We start from the raw sequence: 16,933 nt of genomic DNA on the forward strand, positions 1-16,933 counted from the left end.
GTATGGTGTAAGGGAGTGTTCTAACTTCATTGTTTTACATGCTGCTGTCCAGTTTTCCCAACACCATTTGCTGAAGAGACTGTCTTTATTCCATTGTATATTCTCGCCTCCTTTGTCGAAGATTAGTTGACCAACCTGTGAATTTTTTTTATAACAACTCAGAACTAGGAACCACCCAAAGATCCAGTAGAATCAATGAAAAAAATGTGATTATATTCACACAATCAAATGCTTCCCAGAAATGAGTGTAACTGAACTGAAGCCACACATGACAGGCTGGATACATCTCACAAACTGGGGAAAGTATTTGCAACTTATATTCCACACAAAGGGTCAGTCTCCCTTATATATAGAATTCCTTCAAGTTGTTAAGAGAAAGACCAACAATGAAATAGAAAAGTGGGCTGTGGATATGAATTCAGGGAAAAAGAAATACAAACAGCTCTTAAATGTTTGAGCAAATATTCTGCCTCACTCATAAGAGAAAATGCAAGTGAAGACTGCATTTTCACTTTCAGACTATCAAGTATCACGTTTTGATAACTGCGTTGGTAAGGCTGTGGGAAAGCGAGCACTCGATATTGCTGGTACAACTGCAAATTGGCACAAATCAGAAGGCAACTTAACTATCTACCCAAATCACAAACACACATATCCTTTGACCCAGCAATCCCACTTGTAGGAAATCATCTCACAGATAAATTTGTGTATAAAATTATCCATTACAGTATTGTTTGTAGTAACAAAGGGATTGGAAACTATTTATATGCCCACGAGGAGACTGTATGAATAAATGACAGCATTCAACTAATAAAAATAATGAGGACGCTGCGTACCTACTAGCGTGGCTAAGATTTAAAAGGTCGACAACACTAAATGCTGGTGAGTTATGAAGAAAATGCCGAGACATTGCTGGTGGGAATGTAAAATGGTACAGCCACTTTGGAAGATAGTTTCTTAGAAAGTTAAATAAGCCCTTTTCTGTATGACCCTGAAATTCTATTTCTAGGTATTTACAGGTAAAAAATGAAAACAGGTTCATACAGAGGCTTACATAGCAATTTGTTGCAGCCATATTTAGAAGAGCCCAAATTGGACAAGAATCCAAATGCCTAACTGGAGAGAAGAGAGAAACTGTGCTTCCCTCACACACGAATCATACTCAGCATCATAAAAGGACAAAAGACTGCTACGTGAAACAATGTAAACAAATCTCAAACACATAAAGAGGGAAAGAAACCAGATGCAAAAGAGTACATGCTTTATGATTCCGTTTACACGAAATTCTAGGATAGACAGATCTTATCTATAGACAGAACCTCAGTGGTTGCCTGGGGTTAGGACTGGGAGGGTTTGACTAGGAAGGCGTACAGGGGAACTTTTGAGGGGTGATGAAAATGTTCTGTCTCGATTGTGGTGGTGATTACACAGGTGTATACATTTATCAAGACTCATCTAACTGTACACTTAAAATAGGTGCATTTTATTGTTATGTAAATTATACCATAATAAAGTTAATCTTAAAATTCAAAGTAATAATAATAGAATAATAATATTAATCATAAGAATATCGTTAATGAGACCACTGATAAGAAGGCCCTCCAAGGTATATTAAGTGAAAAAAATCAAGGCACAGAAAATGCTAATAAGAGAAAAATGTCTATATTGTCTTGGACATGCATAATATAATCTAAAAGCCTATACAAGAAGCCAATAATAGCTTTCAGGGAGTGAGGGGTCTGAGAGGATGGAGACAGAAAAGGGAGGGATGTTCCCTAAACATCTCACCATACTTTTTGATGTTTAAATCAGGCCAGCTAGGTCTCCAGCAATCCCAACTGCTGCAACTCTTACTAACTGAATTGCTGCATTTTGAATTCTCAAAAAAAAAGTAGATTTGCTTAAAGGCTAACCTCCTCGCTGTGGGAATACTTGCTACTCGCTAGCCTAGTTTACTACTCAGTACACAAACACATCTTTTAAAACTAGAAACAGATGTCACCAAGGCTGAAAGGATCCCCCATGTCTGGTTATCTCTGGCTTTGTGCCGTTCTTTTCCTTGGCCACAGCCAGGTACAAAGGGCTGCCCCTCCCCCGCCTGCGCGCCTGTCCCGCGGCCTCGCCTTTGAGGGGCCCGGAGCCCGCAGGACCGCAGCCTCCACTCGCCCTCCCGAACCACCCGCGCGTCTCGGTATCGGGGGCTGGCGGCCACTGAGCACTGAGACTAGTTTGGGGCCTTGGCCGCATCTGCCTATCGCTGTCACCGGAGCCTCCTTTCTCCTAGGGGCACTTCCCTCCGTCTCTCACCAGGGCGCCCCGGGGCAGGACTGGTGGCAGGGCGGAGACAAAGGTCCGCCCCAGGAGGGGCGCTTCCTGGGCAGACCCCAGCAGCAACAGGAGGCCCCCTATCCCTGGCCACTCTCCACCTCCCCGCTGCGGTCCTCAAAAGCCCTTCCCGAGGGTCCCTGCCCCATGTTCACTTTCCACTCCCACGAGTAGGGGGCGCTCTGAAACCTATGGGGCGGGTAGGGGCGCGGTTGGGGAAGGGGATCTCCCTAGATGGTCGCACAGATTCCCGCCCCGCCCCCGCCCCGCCCCGCAGAGCTCTACCCCCTGGACCACTCGGGCAGGAGGGTTGTCCGGGCTCCCTGAGGGCACACGAGGTCGGGCCCCGCCCGCTGGGGTCGGGACGGATCGGCCGCGGTCGTGGTTCAGGCAGGCGGGACGGTGCGGGGTCACGCTGGGAGAGGGTGCGGGCCGGGAGCCGGGCACCCGAGGGTCCGGAGGCGGAGTGCCGGCTGCACTGGGCGTGGGTCGGCAGCCACCCAGCCGGGGAGGAGCCTGGAGCCGCAGAAGCGAGGCGTTCGCAGCTATGGGCCCGGGGTCTCGGAGAGCTCGAGGGTCGCTGGTGTTGGGGCTGCCGTTGCTGCTGCTACTGCGACTACCGTGGCCAATGTGGGGGGCCGAGGCGTTTCAAGGTGAGTGGGAGTGCTCCCCGAGGGGTAGGCGAGGTCACTGTCAGGACTGGAGGGTCTGAAATCCCAGGGAACGTGCAGCCAGGACAGGGCATGGAAGGGCTTGGGAGGGTCTGCGTGGGAACTGCCCAGGGACTCTCAACTTGCACACTCTGCCCAGCTACCCTGTGACAATGGCGAAGCAGAGTGGCAGGGCCCCTTCCCCTCTGAGCAGCTGTCCAGCCCCCCCAAACCCCTCTGGATTCTTTGCTCTGGCCCCCTCCGCCAGCGTGAGAATTCCTGCATCGCCATCCTGCAAGGTTCAGTGGGCTTCCCCTCTCCAGGAAGCCCTAGACTATTGGTGCCGTGGAGTCCCCGCTGTGCCCTCACACTAAGGGACCAGCTGTGGTCTCCACACTAATGCATCATCCCATGCTCACTCCGTCATCCCAGGGCCGTGGGCCAGAGTGTATATTGTTTATATTGTTGCCTTGTTTGGTTAGATAGAAACGACTTGAAACAGAAGGTGCCTGTTTAGCCAGGCCCTGGGGAGAGACTGCAGCTCCTCTTCCCAGGGTGATCTCTCCAAACGCTCTGTGAGATGGAGTTGATGAAAACCTCTCCCAATGGGTGGGAGGACTGGCTGAGCCCTGTACATCAAGTGCCTGGTGACGGGGCTAGGAGGGCAACCAGGGAGGAGGCAGGAATGGCCGGGTGGCCTGAGGGCAATGGGTTCCGGAGTGCAGCGTGGGGGTGAGGGGTGGGGTGGGGGGCCCCAACAGGGATGGGGTCCTGATCTGTTCTGGGGCCCCAAGGGGGAGGGACAACAGCCCTGTGCCTTTGGGGATGATCCCCAGGCATTCCACTGCTCCCTCCTCTTCAGCCTGGGGTCAGGGGAGGATGACACTACCTGTGGGAGGAGTGGAGAGGGGCTTCGTGCTTCCTAACACCACACTGGCTCCCCCAGGTTCCACTCCCATCCACCTAGTCACAGCTCCACCTCTGCCTCCCTGTCCCTCATCAAGGTGCCAATGACCATCATGTGTGCACGCAGGACCAGGAGAACCCCCAACTCACACGTACACACAGGCACCCTTTCCCCTCTCCACCCTGGGAAACCTAGGACCAGCTAGACATGGTTCTCCACACCCAGTTAAGTCCTCTCTGGGTTGAGACCTCCCCTCCCTACACTGGTCCTTCAGCCTCCATTCCAAGGCCCTGCATCACCTCACCCCACCCCCCACCTACCTGATGGCAACTAGCTGACCCAATCAGGGAGGGCTTCATGGGAGAAGGGGACTTCCTGGATGCTCCTCCAGGTGATGGCATCTGGAGGAGGAGATGGGGAAGGAGAAAGGAGTTGGGGTGGCCTGGCTGGAGCTGAGCCACTTCTACAGGCAGCCATCTCAGCCTGGGCAGGACTGGGGCCAGGATTCGGTGGGGGTTGGGGAGCTGTGAGTTCTGGGGAGCTGAGCTTCCCCAGGGACTGACTGCCTGTGGGCTCAGGCCAGCCTGAGTTCTGATCCTGCAGGGCGGGAGTGGTGAGAGTTGCTGGGGCCCACGGGGGTTCTGGGATCACTCCGAGGGAGCATTCCAGGCACCCCCTGAGTAATGCTGGGCTTTGGTATTCCTCCTGGAGCCTCTTCCTTCAGCATACCTGGCTTGAAAGCACTCAAGTTGTCCCCCAAACAACTCCCTCCTTGAAGATTTGAGGAGGGGGCTTCTGGGCCAGGATCCCTGGAAACCCTGCCTTGAGCATGAAGCCCCCAAGGGGCGCTCTGGGCAAGATAGGCCTCCCAAGGCAACATCTGGCTATTGTTTTTCTCAGATGGTAGGGGAGACTCAGGCATCCATTTTTCATGGATTTCTCACCCTAAAGGCATCTGCTGCCCAGTCTAAAAATACCCAAAGCGGCCTCCCATTTCCCTTCCCCTCTGCACTGGAGGCCTTGGTCTCTTCCTTGTGATTTTTGACCCCAAATTCCCCTATAAAGTCAGTGGGGTTCCCAAGTTCCCAGCTGAACTGTTCCTCCCAGGCTCCTCTGTCTCTCTTCTGCCACCTCCCTGGTGGCTCCTCAGTTCCAAGGGTGCCCCATGGGTGGCCAACTTTCTCCAGGCTAAACCTTTGAGTATTGAAGATGGAGTCTCACATTCCTCCCTGCTGACATCCTGTAACTCTCTCTCTCTGTTGTCCCCAACTTCCCTATGTCCCTCAGGTCTCCTTCACCCTGTGCTCTGTCCTCACTTTAGGAAACACCTTTGGAGAGCCAGTCATCCGACACTGGATCCTGGATGGACGTCCCTGGCACATAGTCACCCTGGAAGAGCTGGTCAGTGCCAGGTCACCCCTTCCTCTGCAGATGCCCAGGGTCTCTCGGCCCCTATGCCACTCCCCAAATTTCAGCCACTCCCCAAGTTTCAGCTTGGCAGTTTTCTTGGGGTCCCTAGATCCCCCAAGTCCTTCAGGCTCTCCCTGAAGCCTTGGCAGGTGGGGGTGAGAGCCATTGAGATGGAGAGAGCCTGAACACATGGAAGTCATTTTCTAGCTTCTTCTCCCCCACCTCCTCCTAACCCTCTCTTCCCAGAATTATTTGGGCCATCCCCACTCCATCAAGCAGAGGTGGGGCCAGAGCTTTTCAGGGAACTCTAAGAAAACACCAAAAAATCTTCCTTTTGCAAAGTTTACTAGAACATGTGACTCTGTGGACTCACTGCTGTCCCCTCCAGGATCCTGCCATGGAGGGGCCTGAAACTTCAGCCTCACTGGCTCATGTGGGATCCACTTCTGCCCAGTAGCTGCTCTCCTAGTGCCCTCAGATGCAAGCCTGCCCCGTTTTGGTTCTCCTGGACACTCTGCCCCAGCCTCCTCCCAACGCCCACACATCACACACTTTCAGAGTCACCTTGCCCCCATCCATATGTGCCACACAGCTGTGCTGCAAACCAGAAGGCCAGCAGCCTTTGTATGCCCATTTCACAGAGGGGCAAACTGTAGCCCAGAGAGGTTGGAGAAACTGCCCAAGGTCACACAGCTCTGTAACCCAGAAGCCTGAGACCTACTAAGGTCTGGAAGACTTCAAACCATTGGCCAATGTCCCCTAAGTCTAGAGAGCCATCGTCATCCTGAGTTGTCAGGAAGGAGAGGACAGCCCACTGTCCAAGCCTGCAGGAAGGCAGACAAACCCTGCCCTGAAGGCTGGGACAACCCCCTCACCCCCACCAGGCCCGACAACTCCCAGCCTAGGTCCCTCACTGGGTCCCCCAAACCCTCGGGGCCCCTACTTAAGTGGTCCGCACAGCACTGGCTGGAGCTTTGAGATTGCTCTCTTGGATGTCACAGGTGGGGGGGAGGGGGCGCACGCTGAGGCCCCCTGACCATGGCCCTCCCTCTGCGCCTGGCCTTGGCTGTGACCAGGAGGGGAATGCCAGAGGGGCTTTGCTTTCCCCGCTTGCTGGCCCCTGTCCCTGTGAAGCCTGCCAAGCTGAAGACAGCAGACGGAGTGGCCGGGAGTCCCGTCCTGGAAGCAGGAAACACCCACATTTCAGGTTGGAGATGGACTGCATCGTGAGGGGCAGGGTCACCAAGAGGGCAAGAAGTGAGGACGGCAGTGGGTGCAGGGACCCAGAGAGGGGTGCGGGCGGGGTAGGGTGTAGCCTTCCGTCTGCGCTGCTGCCTTTCCTCAGTGCAAACCTTTTTCCAATTAAAACAAGTGGCATTCCAGCCACATGAGCTCATGCCTGGGGCCTTGGGGGACTTTTGGCTGGGGCAGGGGACTATCTGCTCCCCACCTGCAGAGGAAGGGTCTCCCCAAGACTCTGGGCCCCTTGGCCTGGGGCCCAGCCCAATACATTGTGGGATAAAAGGGGAGGGCCAACAGGGGTGGAGGCCAGCATTCCAAACACACAGCTGCTCTTCAGGAGGCTCCAGGCCTGCTCCAGCCCTGGGCCCCCAGCCAGGCTGAGTGGACAAGGGGCAGATGTGGTAATCCCTAAAGAGAGGAAGAAGCAAAGAGAGTAGAGGGAAGGAAGGGTGGGTGGGCAGGCCTAGGCCCAGGCCCAGGCCCGCCCTCCTGACCTCTAGCCGAGAAAGCCAGTGTTTTTCTCTCGGCCTGGGTTGCAGGTCAGTGTTTACTTCAGGGGCTTAATGAAGCTGGTGTGTGGTGAGCCTGCTAGAGGCATAGGAAAACTTGGGGTGCAGTTTATCAGAAGTGGAAGTGGAGGTACTAAGTCTGAGTTTTACAGGGAGTGGGGAGCAAGCAGCAAGATATGGAAAGGAGAAGCGGTGAGGAGGCTGGAGCAGCAGCTGCCCCCTTCTCCCCTGTCTTGAGGACCCCCACCGTCTTCCCTGCATAGAGAAAGGCTTCTGGGCATGAAAGTGGAGGGAAGGCCACAGGAAGGGCCTAGTAACCTTGGGCAAGGCTTGGCACCTCTCTGAGACTTCTTGTCTCTCCAGGAGGGATGTGATGTGCACCTAGCAGGCTCTGTCAAATGGCTGCTGACAGGACAACGAACATTCCGAGTTTGGGAACATCTTTGCATTTTCTCACCCCACACTCATCCACACCCCCCAGGACAAGCAGGAGGCCTGCCACCCCATACCCCTGTGCTCCCCCCGTGAACTCCCTCACCAGCCAGCTCCATACCCCTCCTGCTCCCTGGCAGGCAAGAGGCCAAGATGCCTGCTCTCTCAGCCCTGCATGCGTTCTTGTCCAGGTCTCGAAGCTAGAAGAAGGGCTGGTGGCCTTGGAGGTTGAAGGCCGGGAGCTCCTGCTCGAGCTGGAGAAGAACCAGTGAGTACCAGGTCTGGGATGGGGCTGGGAGCCAAGAATAGCTTCTGTCTCTGGGGAGGGATAGGTGCTGGGAGCAAGGACTGTCAGGAACCCTAGAGGGAGGCTGGATGGGACGAGGGCCCCAGAGGAGGAGGTGCAGGTGACAGGGAGAGTCATGCCAGCCCAGGACTGGCTCCCTTGAGACTGACATAGACTACTGAGGCTGGATCAGCCCTGCTGTGGGAACCTCTCTCATCCCAGCCCCAGGAGCATCTTGTCTGCTTCCTGCCAAGACTGAACGAGCATCACCTGGTGGGTGCTCACGGGGTGTGCTGAGTCAAAAGAGAATCCAGGATGGATTCCAAAAATAGGCGGGTGCTCCAGGCTGTGGGAATGGCAGGGACAGAGGTACAGTGGCTACTAACATCCAGGCACATTCAGGGGGCAGCAATTCGGCCTGCCTGGGGAGTCTCCATCTGGAGGGAAGGGAGCAGGGGAAAACAAATTTGGGGAGTCCTAGTAGGGCCGAATCACAGAAGGCCAATGTGGTGCTGAGTGTCTGGGATGGTGCAAAACCAAAGATTTTGAGCTGGTGAGTGAGCAGGCTGGGCTGGGCTGGGTGGGTGCATGTCTAAGACCATTTTCAACAGCTATCATTTATCAAGTGCTTGTTTCATTGCAGGCACTGTTCTAAGCACTTTACATGTTTTATCCTCCCCCATGCACTGGGAACAGACAGGCTCCACCATGTTTAATCATAGTTTCTCTGGGATTTGATGTCCTTATGCATTAAATGGGGTGATTACATCACCTCCCTCCTAGGGTTGAGTGTATGCATGGAGTGCGGGAGCACAGCTGGAGAAAAGAGGAAAGACCGGCAAGTGCAGAAGCAGGCGTCACAAGATTTTAGGGCAGTCTGGGGGTAAAGAGGTCCAGGTGAGGTGGGGCAAGATTTTCTTTAGAGAGATTTACTTCCCATCTTGGTGGGAAGGATCCTGGTGAGATGGAGCCTGAAGATGGAATCATTATTTGAGTGGGGTCTGAAAAAAGAGAGGAGGGGGATCCTTGCTCAGATAGGATGGGCCAGAAGTGGTGTAGATCCTGTTTTTTCTCTGGAAGCAGTGGGTGAGCATTGCTGAAGGACAGATGGGGAGATACATGGGATCTGGGGGCCTGGGGAGAAGATTTGAAGGCTCTTTGAGTGGGCGGGGGTGGCCTAGAGGGTTGTCCAGATGCCCAACAAGGGCGGGCAGCAACAGGGCCACCTAGGAAGTTCACCACACTTCTTGACTCCAAGTCCCACCTTCTTGGCAGTGCCTCCTGACTCCTCGCCTCCTGCCCAGTCTCTCTCTAACACTCCTGACCTGTGGATCCAGCTGCCTGCCACAGGCCCACTGGGACCATCAACCTTCCCCTTGTTTCTACTCATCCCTGGTGTGTCCCACACTCCCACTTCCACATCTAAGCCATCACCGGGGCTCCTTCCCGCCCTTCATCTTGCTCCCCCAGCCCAAGATTTTTCTGAGCTGGAAAATGCATAGTCACTCCTTTCCCTTCCCTAAGAGACATTTTGGGTGCTTCACTCAGAGCTACTCAATTAGCATTCAGGGAGGAAGACCGAAGGGCATCCTTGAGGAGGCAAGGCTGGATTAGGTCATTTCTGCAACAACCCCTCCTAGCAGGCTGCTGGCCCCGGGATACACAGAAACCCACTACACACCAGATGGGCAGCCAGTGGTGCTGGTCCCCAGCCGCACGGTGAGATACTTCCATGGGCTCTGAGAACTGGGTGAGGGGTGCGGGGGATGCACCCCCTGAGGCCTCTGCACCACTTCCCCCATTCTCCTCCTGTTCCTAAAGAGAAGCTGGATTCAGTCCCCCACCAGGCTCTCTCTTGCCCCTCCCACTTCAGACCTGGCTGAGATTTGGGGCCGGGTCCCTTGCTCTCCAGGATCATTGCCACTACCATGGGCGTGTGAGGGGCTTCCCTGACTCCTGGGTAGTCCTCAGCACCTGTTCTGGGATGAGGTGAGGAGTTCAGGAGGAGGGGGCTGGGCCTGGGGCTAGGGAAAGAGTTCCCTTATACCTGTCTCTGCACCCCTTTGCACCCTAGGGGCCTGATCATGCTCAGCAGCAATGCCAGCTATTATGTGCATCCCTGGCCAGCTGGGGACTCTGAGGACTTCTTGACCCACAAGATCTTCCGGATGGAGCAGCTGCTCAGCTGGAAAGGATCCTGTAGCCACAAGGACCCAGGGGACAAAGGGGACATGGCCAGACTTTCTCGTGCCACCCAAATCAGGGTCAGGGGCATGGGTAGGGGTGGGAGTGGGCATGCAGTATCCACAGCCCTCTAAAATCAGAGACAGCAATGCACAGCCCCAGTTCAGGGCCTCCTGTCCTGACATTTTTATTTGGAGGCTGAAGAAACAAGTTCAAGAGAATTTTAACGTTAACTTTGTGCGTTCTGGGAACTGAGTTTGGTCAGGGCTCAAGCCCAGCAGCCTGCCACTCAGGGTCACCACTGCCACCCCCCAGGAGAGGCGGGAGTCCCTCAGAAGTCCGAGATACCTGGAGCTGTACATAGTGGCTGACCACACCCTGGTGAGAGGAGCCCCAAGGGGGTTGGCCCGCCTGGATGTGGCCAGCTCAGCCCCTCACATCGCCCTTTCTCTGCCTTTCAAGTTCTTGACCCAGCACCGGAACTTGAACCACACCAAACAACGTCTTCTGGAGGTCGCCAGCTATGTGGATCAGGTTGGGTCATTGGGGAGAGAGCCGTGGGTGACAGCGTGACAGGGACAAGCTTGGAGATGGGGAGAGGGGACGGAGGGAAGCAAAGAAGGGCGCTCCCACGGGCACCAAGGCAGATCACCCGTTTCAGCCTTGTCCCGCTGTGTCCACAGATTCTCAGGACTCTGGACATCCAGGTGGCGCTGACCGGTCTGGAAGTGTGGACCGAGCAGGACCGGAGCCGCGTCACGCCAGACGCGAACGCCACGCTCTGGGCTTTCCTGCAGTGGCGCCGGGGGCTGTGGGCGCGGCGGCCACACGACTCGGCGCAGCTGCTCACGTGCGTGCCTCTGACCCCCACGCGGGTCCCCCCTGGGCGGCGCGGACTCCCGGCCATCCGGGTCACGCTGCGCTCCTCCCACAGGGGCCGCGCCTTCCGGGGCGCCACCGTGGGCCTGGCGCCCGTCGAGGGCATGTGCAGCGAGGAGAGCTCTGGAGGCGTGAGCACGGTGAGCGCCACCCGGGACCGGAAGGGGAGGGGAGGTGCCGGGGAGGTGCGGTCCCCGCAGCCCGCGGTGATCATCTCACGTCTCCTAGGACCACTCGGAGCTCCCCATTGGCGCTGCAGCCACCATGGCCCACGAGATAGGCCACAGCCTCGGTCTCAGCCACGACCCGGACGGCTGCTGCGGGGAGGCGGCGGCGGAGCAGGGTGGCTGCGTCATGGCAGCGGCTACCGGGTACCGGCGCTGCTCGAGGGAGAGGGGCTGAGGGAGGCCCCGCGGGGCCCAGGCTTCCTCAGCTGTATCTTTATGGGCGAAATGACTATCCCTCAGTTTCTTCTTCTGCAATATGGGGGTGATGATAATAGTACCCTCCTTGAGGTTTATGAGGCTTAAACGGAGGAAACTCAGGCAAAGTGGATTCTCACAAATATGGAAATTACTTTCGGAACAATGTTGCGAGGTGACTCCAACCAGGGGGTAGGGGCGCTGGGTGGGGATTCGACTTCGGGTCCTGGGCTGCCGGATCTTGGCTTCACATCCTTCTGCCTCCGGCTCACTGCGTGATTTTACGCCAGTTTCTTACCCTCTCAGAGCTCCCCCTCTAGAGAATTAGACCACCCGTCGCTGGGGCGGAGTCCGCGCATCGGGCGGCTGTGTGGCTAAGCACTGGTGTGTAGGGGGGAGGGGATCCGAGGGAAGAGTTTGGCAGGGGTGGTCCCTGCATGCCCGACACCCTCCTCCCCCCGTAGGCATCCGTTCCCGCGCGTATTTAGCGCCTGCAGCCGCCGCCAGCTGCGCGCCTTCTTCCGAAAGGGGGGCGGCGCGTGCCTCTCCAACGCGCCGGACTTTGGGCTCCTGGTGCCGCTGGCGCGCTGCGGGAACGGCTTCGTGGAAGAGGGCGAGGAGTGTGACTGCGGCGCCGGCCAGGTCAGGTCCGAAGGTCTGGCCCTAGGGGACCAAGGCCGGCCCCCGCCCGCCCCCTCCCCGGAGGTCTGGGCGCTGCACCCTCACCTGGTCCCTCCTCGCCTTTCCGGCTCCAGGAGTGCCCGGGCTCCTGCTGCCTTGCCCACAACTGCTCACTGCGTGCGGGGGCCCAGTGCACCCATGGGGACTGCTGCGCCCGCTGCCTGGTGAGGGCATAGAAGGCTCCGAGTGAGGGCTGGGGAAGTCTTGGCAGCTGGCTCTGCCCTGTGCGTGTGTTCGCGTGGACCTCGCTACCAGGCTCTCCCGTTTCCAATCAGCGCTCTCGGCGCGGGTCTCTAACTGTCCATTGTCTCTGTGCCTCGCCGCCCTCCCTCCACCCGGGGAACCTGCGCAGCTGAAGCCCGCGGGCGCGCCATGCCGCCGGGCTGCAGGCGACTGTGACCTCCCTGAATTCTGCACGGGCACCTCCCCCTATTGCCCCCCTGACATTTACCTACTGGACGGCACTCCCTGCGCCAGAGGCCGCGGCGCCTGCCGGGACGGCGAGTGTCCGACGCTCGAGCAGCAGTGCCAGCGGCTCTGGGGCCCTGGTGAGACCACGCGTGCGCTCCGCCCCCATCTTTGGGTCTGCGCGCTTTCGACTCCAGGGAAGGTGGGCGGGGGAACTGAGGCAGGCTGAGCGTGGTTCGGGTCTGGGCTGACCCCCAGTCCCGCCCATGCTTCTCAGGCTCCCGCCCAGCCCCGGATGCCTGTTTCCAGGTCTTGAACCCCGCAGGAGACGCCCACGGGAACTGTGGGCAGCACAGCGACGGCAGCTTCGTGCCTTGTGCTCAGAGGTGGGGAGCGGAGGGAGGCGAAGCTGGGGAAGCGGGTAGGGAGAAACTCCACGCCTTTTGACTACCCTCCACTTGTCCCCAGGGATGCACAGTGTGGGAAACTGCAGTGCCAGGGCGGGGAGCAGAGCGCACTGGTACCACACACGGTGCCGGTGGACTCCACCGTTCGCCTAGGCAGCCGCGAAGTGACCTGCAGGGGTGCCTTCGTGCTGCCTGGTGCCCAGCTGGACCTGCCTGATTTGGGCCTGGTAGAGTCAGGCACCCAATGTGGACCTCAGATGGTGAGCCCTGCCCATCCAACCCCTCGCTGCCACTTGAGTCCCCAGGCCCAAGGATCACGCCCCCTCACTGACAAGCGCACGCATTGCCCATAGGTGTGCCAGGACAGGCGCTGCCAGAACGCTACCTTCCGAGAGCTGGAGCTCTGCCTGATTGCTTGCCATGGCCACGGGGTGAGTGGCCCGAAAGTTGGCGGGGGTGAAGGCGGCTTGATGTTTCTGGTCTCATAGGACCCCACTTTTCTTTCCTCTGCAGGTTTGCAATAGTAACCATAATTGCCACTGTGCTCCAGGCTGGGCTCCGCCTTCCTGTGACAAGTCGGGGTTTGGTGGTAGTGTGGACAGTGGTCCAGTGCAGTCTGAAAGTGCGCCCCTGGGGGGGTCGGGAAGGGGGAGGGGCCGTGTGGTGCACCTCAGGACTCAGCCATACCCTGTCCTCCACAGCCCAAGACACCTTCATGCTGGCGGTGATCCTTAGCTTTCTGCTGCCTCTGCTCCTCGGGGCCAGCCTGGCCTGGTGCTGCTGCCGGCACCCAGGACCCTGTCTCCAGCAATGCCTCTGGGGTTCAAGGAGGGACCCTGTGTGCAGTGGGTAGGCACTGGGGACTTAGGTGGTTCCGGTCCCTCAGAGCTCTGCCTGGCCTGGGGCAGCCAGGGTGGGGTCCTCAGGTGCAGAGAGGCAGGCAGAGGCCATGGAAAGAAGCCTTAAGCAGAAGGCCTCAGTGGCCTCCCAGTCAAGCAAAGGTGTAGATCCCTGCAGGGCCCTCTACCCTCCCCCCACCCCCATTACTGTGGTTCCTCACCTCTTGTCCACGTCTCTTGTTTCTCCCACCAAGAGGCTGCCTCACCCTTGACTTTGCCCTGTTTTCCCACCAGCTCATAATGCAATTCTTGCTCCACTGTGCCCTTCAAGCCTCTCCAGCTTCTCTCTCATGAGCTCTCAGCCCGCTGCCACTTCCGCTGCCTTAATCTCGGATTTTACCCCCTCCAACTTCCCAAATGCTGGGCCCAGCACATCTTTCCATTCCATACCACTGGGCAGCTATGGTGCTGGCTGTGCTTGTGCCAAGGGCCTGCCCCTAACCCAGTTCTCCGTGACCTAGGATGGGGGTTATATGATACCAAGCATGGTCAGTCTAGGGCTGCCCCTTCACTGGGCGCTGTGCAAGGCAGGCCCCCTATGACCACATCCGATACAGCCTAGCCTTGGGAGTGTTCCTGGCAAGCTGAGGGAGAGGGCAAGGTTTGGGCTAGAGATGGGGGCAGAGGGCATCCCAGACAGGGGCAGGGCACCAGCCAGGTCCCAGGTGTGGGCAGAGACGTCCTTGACAAAGTGAGTGTTGATTGTGGGTCTGTGGGCAGAGGAGCAAGGTGGGCAGAACTTGGCATGTCAGCATGGGGGGCCTGCAGGAGGACAGTGACTGCATGTCATCACCAGGGTGGGGTCCTGAGGAGACTTTCGGAAGGGGCAAGGCCCTGGGAGATGGGGCGGGAGCAGCTGAGCATAGCTTGGCATCATTGAGGGCAGCAGGGCCACCCAACGGCAAGGAGCAGACACAGATGCCACGGCAGGAGGAAGTCCACCCCTCTCTGGGACTTGAGTGATGCTGACATCTGGAGGATGCTGAGGGTGGGGCCAGAGCTTGGGAGAAATGTCAGGGCTGGAGAGAGGAGGTGGCCCTGGAAAGCATGAGTCACAACTGGATCCTAGACCCTAAGGGCTCCTCTCAGGAGGAAGTAGGAAGGGAGCTGGAGAGAGTGACCTGGCACCCAGCTCGGGCTGGGGGTAAGCTGCCAGCTGCAGGGAAGAAGCCCCAGAACACCCTGCTCATGGTCACGGTCTCAGTCTCCTGCTGTCTATCCACTGCTCAGGCCCAAAGATCACCCATGCAGGGACTACCCTCTGGGCAGCATTCAGCCCACGGAGTTGGGCCTGACAGCCACTGGGGAGCCCCAGCCCCTGGGTGAGTGAAGCACGGTGGGAGATGGGGGAGAGGGGAAGGGATGGGCTCCTGTCTTCTGCCTCCTTCCAGATAGGCCCCCTCCTCTCCACTGAGCACCCAACCACCTTAAGCCCCTGTGCCCCACCCCTTGCCAGGGACTCCTGCCACCTGTGTTCACGGCACTCTTCCTCCACTTGTTGCTCCCCTTGAGAACTCTGCCAGAGCCCAGCAGCCACCTTGAGAAGCCTGTGCCCTGTGGCCAAGGTAGGTGGGGGCCTCCACCTCCCACTGCTTACCCATACCCCCCCCCCCCGTTGCCCCTCGTCTGGTAGTCCCTCACTCTGAGGTTCTGAGCTTGCGTTATTCTGGAAATGAGCCCTCCAGGAGAAGCTGTCTAGATGCTGGAGGCCCCTGGGGCAGGGGAGGGAGAAGCTGCGACTCTTCTTGGGTCATCGGCTTTCACTGAGGGAGGACAGGGGTCCCTGCCACATGGCCTGCAGCCTGGGGTCCCAGCCCTCAGGGCATGACCCTTCCCCCCTTCATTCTCAGCAGGTCAAGTCCAAAAGCCCAGATCCTGTCTCTGGTGAAAGGTGACTCCTGAGATGAGAAGACTTAAGGACAGCTGCTCCAGGAACTCGGGTCCCCAGGGGCAGAGCCAGCCAGTCCGCTGACCTCCTGCACCTTCAGGCACCTACAACATTTCTTCCAAGTTACCTCTGCACCACCTACTCCAGGACCCTGGAGCCTCATCAGAATTTGCTCAGTGCCATCCCTGTTCTGCAGGGCTGCTAGGCCTGGCTAGGGCACACCCTCCAGCCCAAGCAAGAGTCCATCAGTCCCAGGAGCAAAGGTCTTGTAGTCACTGACCTCCTGTCACCGGGGGTGGCTGGGTCATGCTGGGAGCCTAGCCTGGACCCACAGCCTCTGTCCAGGTGTGGGTGTGCTGCATGCACTTTCTCCAGACCCAGCTCTGGAGGGCACTGACTGCTGGGCCAGAACTCCAGGGGCCCTGCACTTTAGACTGATCCACGTCCCCGGAGCCTGGGCCCTGAAAAAACAAACAGAATCCTTGGGACCTTCCTTCCTGCCTCCTCCCCTGGTCTTTCCCCCCAGATGCTTCCTCAGTCCCACCCTATTCCTAGTTGTCAGGTGAGGTTTCCAAGGAGCCTGGGGATCTGCTGAGGCCCCTTCCCTTTGGACATTAATCAGCTCCTCCTCCATTCCATGGGTGGGGACGAAGCAAGCCATTTTGGAAAGGACACCAAAGTAGAAATCAGAAGAAAGACATATTGCCCTGAGACCTATGAGTCTTTTCTGTCTTTAAATTCAAACCCATGGGGGCTTCTTGAGGGTGACGAGGGGTAGTGGCTGGTGGATGGAGCCCCAGATGACAGCCAGGCCCCAGATGTACCTGTGCATAGGATGGTGTTGCCCAGCTTGAATGATCCCTTTGTGCCACCTCTCCTGTCTCGCTTGGACACTCGGAGAGGCCATTTATTCTCTCCCCTTGCTTCATGCAAGAGTTGCTGAGTGACATTCTACATCAGCCAGCTGTTGCTACATAAAAAAACCATCCCCAAACTTAGTAGCTTAGAACAATAACCAGTTCTGTGAATTGGCAAATTAGGTTGAACTCAGCTGGTGATTCAACTTGCTTCAGTCACTCATATGTTTGCAGTTAACTGCTGGTCACTAGGTGGGTCTGCTTCTGGGGTTGGCTGGCTGTTGGCTAGAGTGATGGGGACAAATGGGCTCTGTGTCTTTCATGTTCCAGTAGGTTAGCAAGGCCTGGTCACATAACAGCTGGGGAGCAATCTAAGAGAACACAACCAGAATTAGAGTGAGACAAATGAGGCATTTATCTTGGGCACAAAAAAAGTAATCAAGAGAAGTAATATATACATTTTTTGATGTTTCGTGTTCCTTTTTTTTTCATTAGTTTACAGTGTTGTGTCACTTTCTAAGATAAGTAATATTTTAACGTAGTATAT

The 16,933-nt window shown here is 57.1% G+C and overlaps 1 protein-coding gene across 32 annotated transcripts; it reads left to right on the forward strand.

The window, feature by feature from the left end:
• The first annotated feature begins 2,501 nt into the window (after positions 1-2,501).
• ADAM33 (ADAM metallopeptidase domain 33) lies at positions 2,502-16,853 on the forward strand. Of its 32 annotated transcripts, none has more exons than XM_045508552.2 (23): positions 2,920-2,978; positions 5,204-5,283; positions 6,369-6,499; positions 7,667-7,743; positions 9,402-9,480; positions 9,583-9,750; positions 9,836-10,025; positions 10,261-10,326; positions 10,408-10,479; positions 10,629-10,795; positions 10,880-10,964; positions 11,053-11,195; positions 11,711-11,888; positions 12,002-12,091; positions 12,280-12,475; positions 12,613-12,721; positions 12,804-13,002; positions 13,096-13,173; positions 13,256-13,364; positions 13,444-13,591; positions 14,872-14,963; positions 15,154-15,206; positions 15,492-16,853. In XM_045508552.2, the coding sequence occupies exons 5-23, from the start codon at positions 9,446-9,448 to the stop codon at positions 15,534-15,536; spliced, it is 2,223 nt and encodes a 740-aa protein (XP_045364508.2). In that variant the 5' UTR covers positions 2,920-2,978; positions 5,204-5,283; positions 6,369-6,499; positions 7,667-7,743; positions 9,402-9,445; the 3' UTR covers positions 15,537-16,853. The 32 variants fall into 32 exon arrangements, 28 of the variants coding, with proteins under 28 accessions (XP_045364495.2, XP_045364496.2, XP_045364492.2 ...); XM_045508556.2 differs by having other exon boundaries at positions 9,405-9,480; XM_010972757.3 differs by lacking the exon at positions 6,369-6,499 and having other exon boundaries at positions 2,740-2,978; positions 9,635-9,750.
• Positions 16,854-16,933: the final 80 nt, after the last annotated feature.

Source organism: Camelus bactrianus, chromosome 19 (genome assembly GCF_048773025.1).
Source record: "Camelus bactrianus isolate YW-2024 breed Bactrian camel chromosome 19, ASM4877302v1, whole genome shotgun sequence".
Lineage (NCBI taxonomy): Eukaryota > Metazoa > Chordata > Mammalia > Artiodactyla > Camelidae > Camelus > Camelus bactrianus.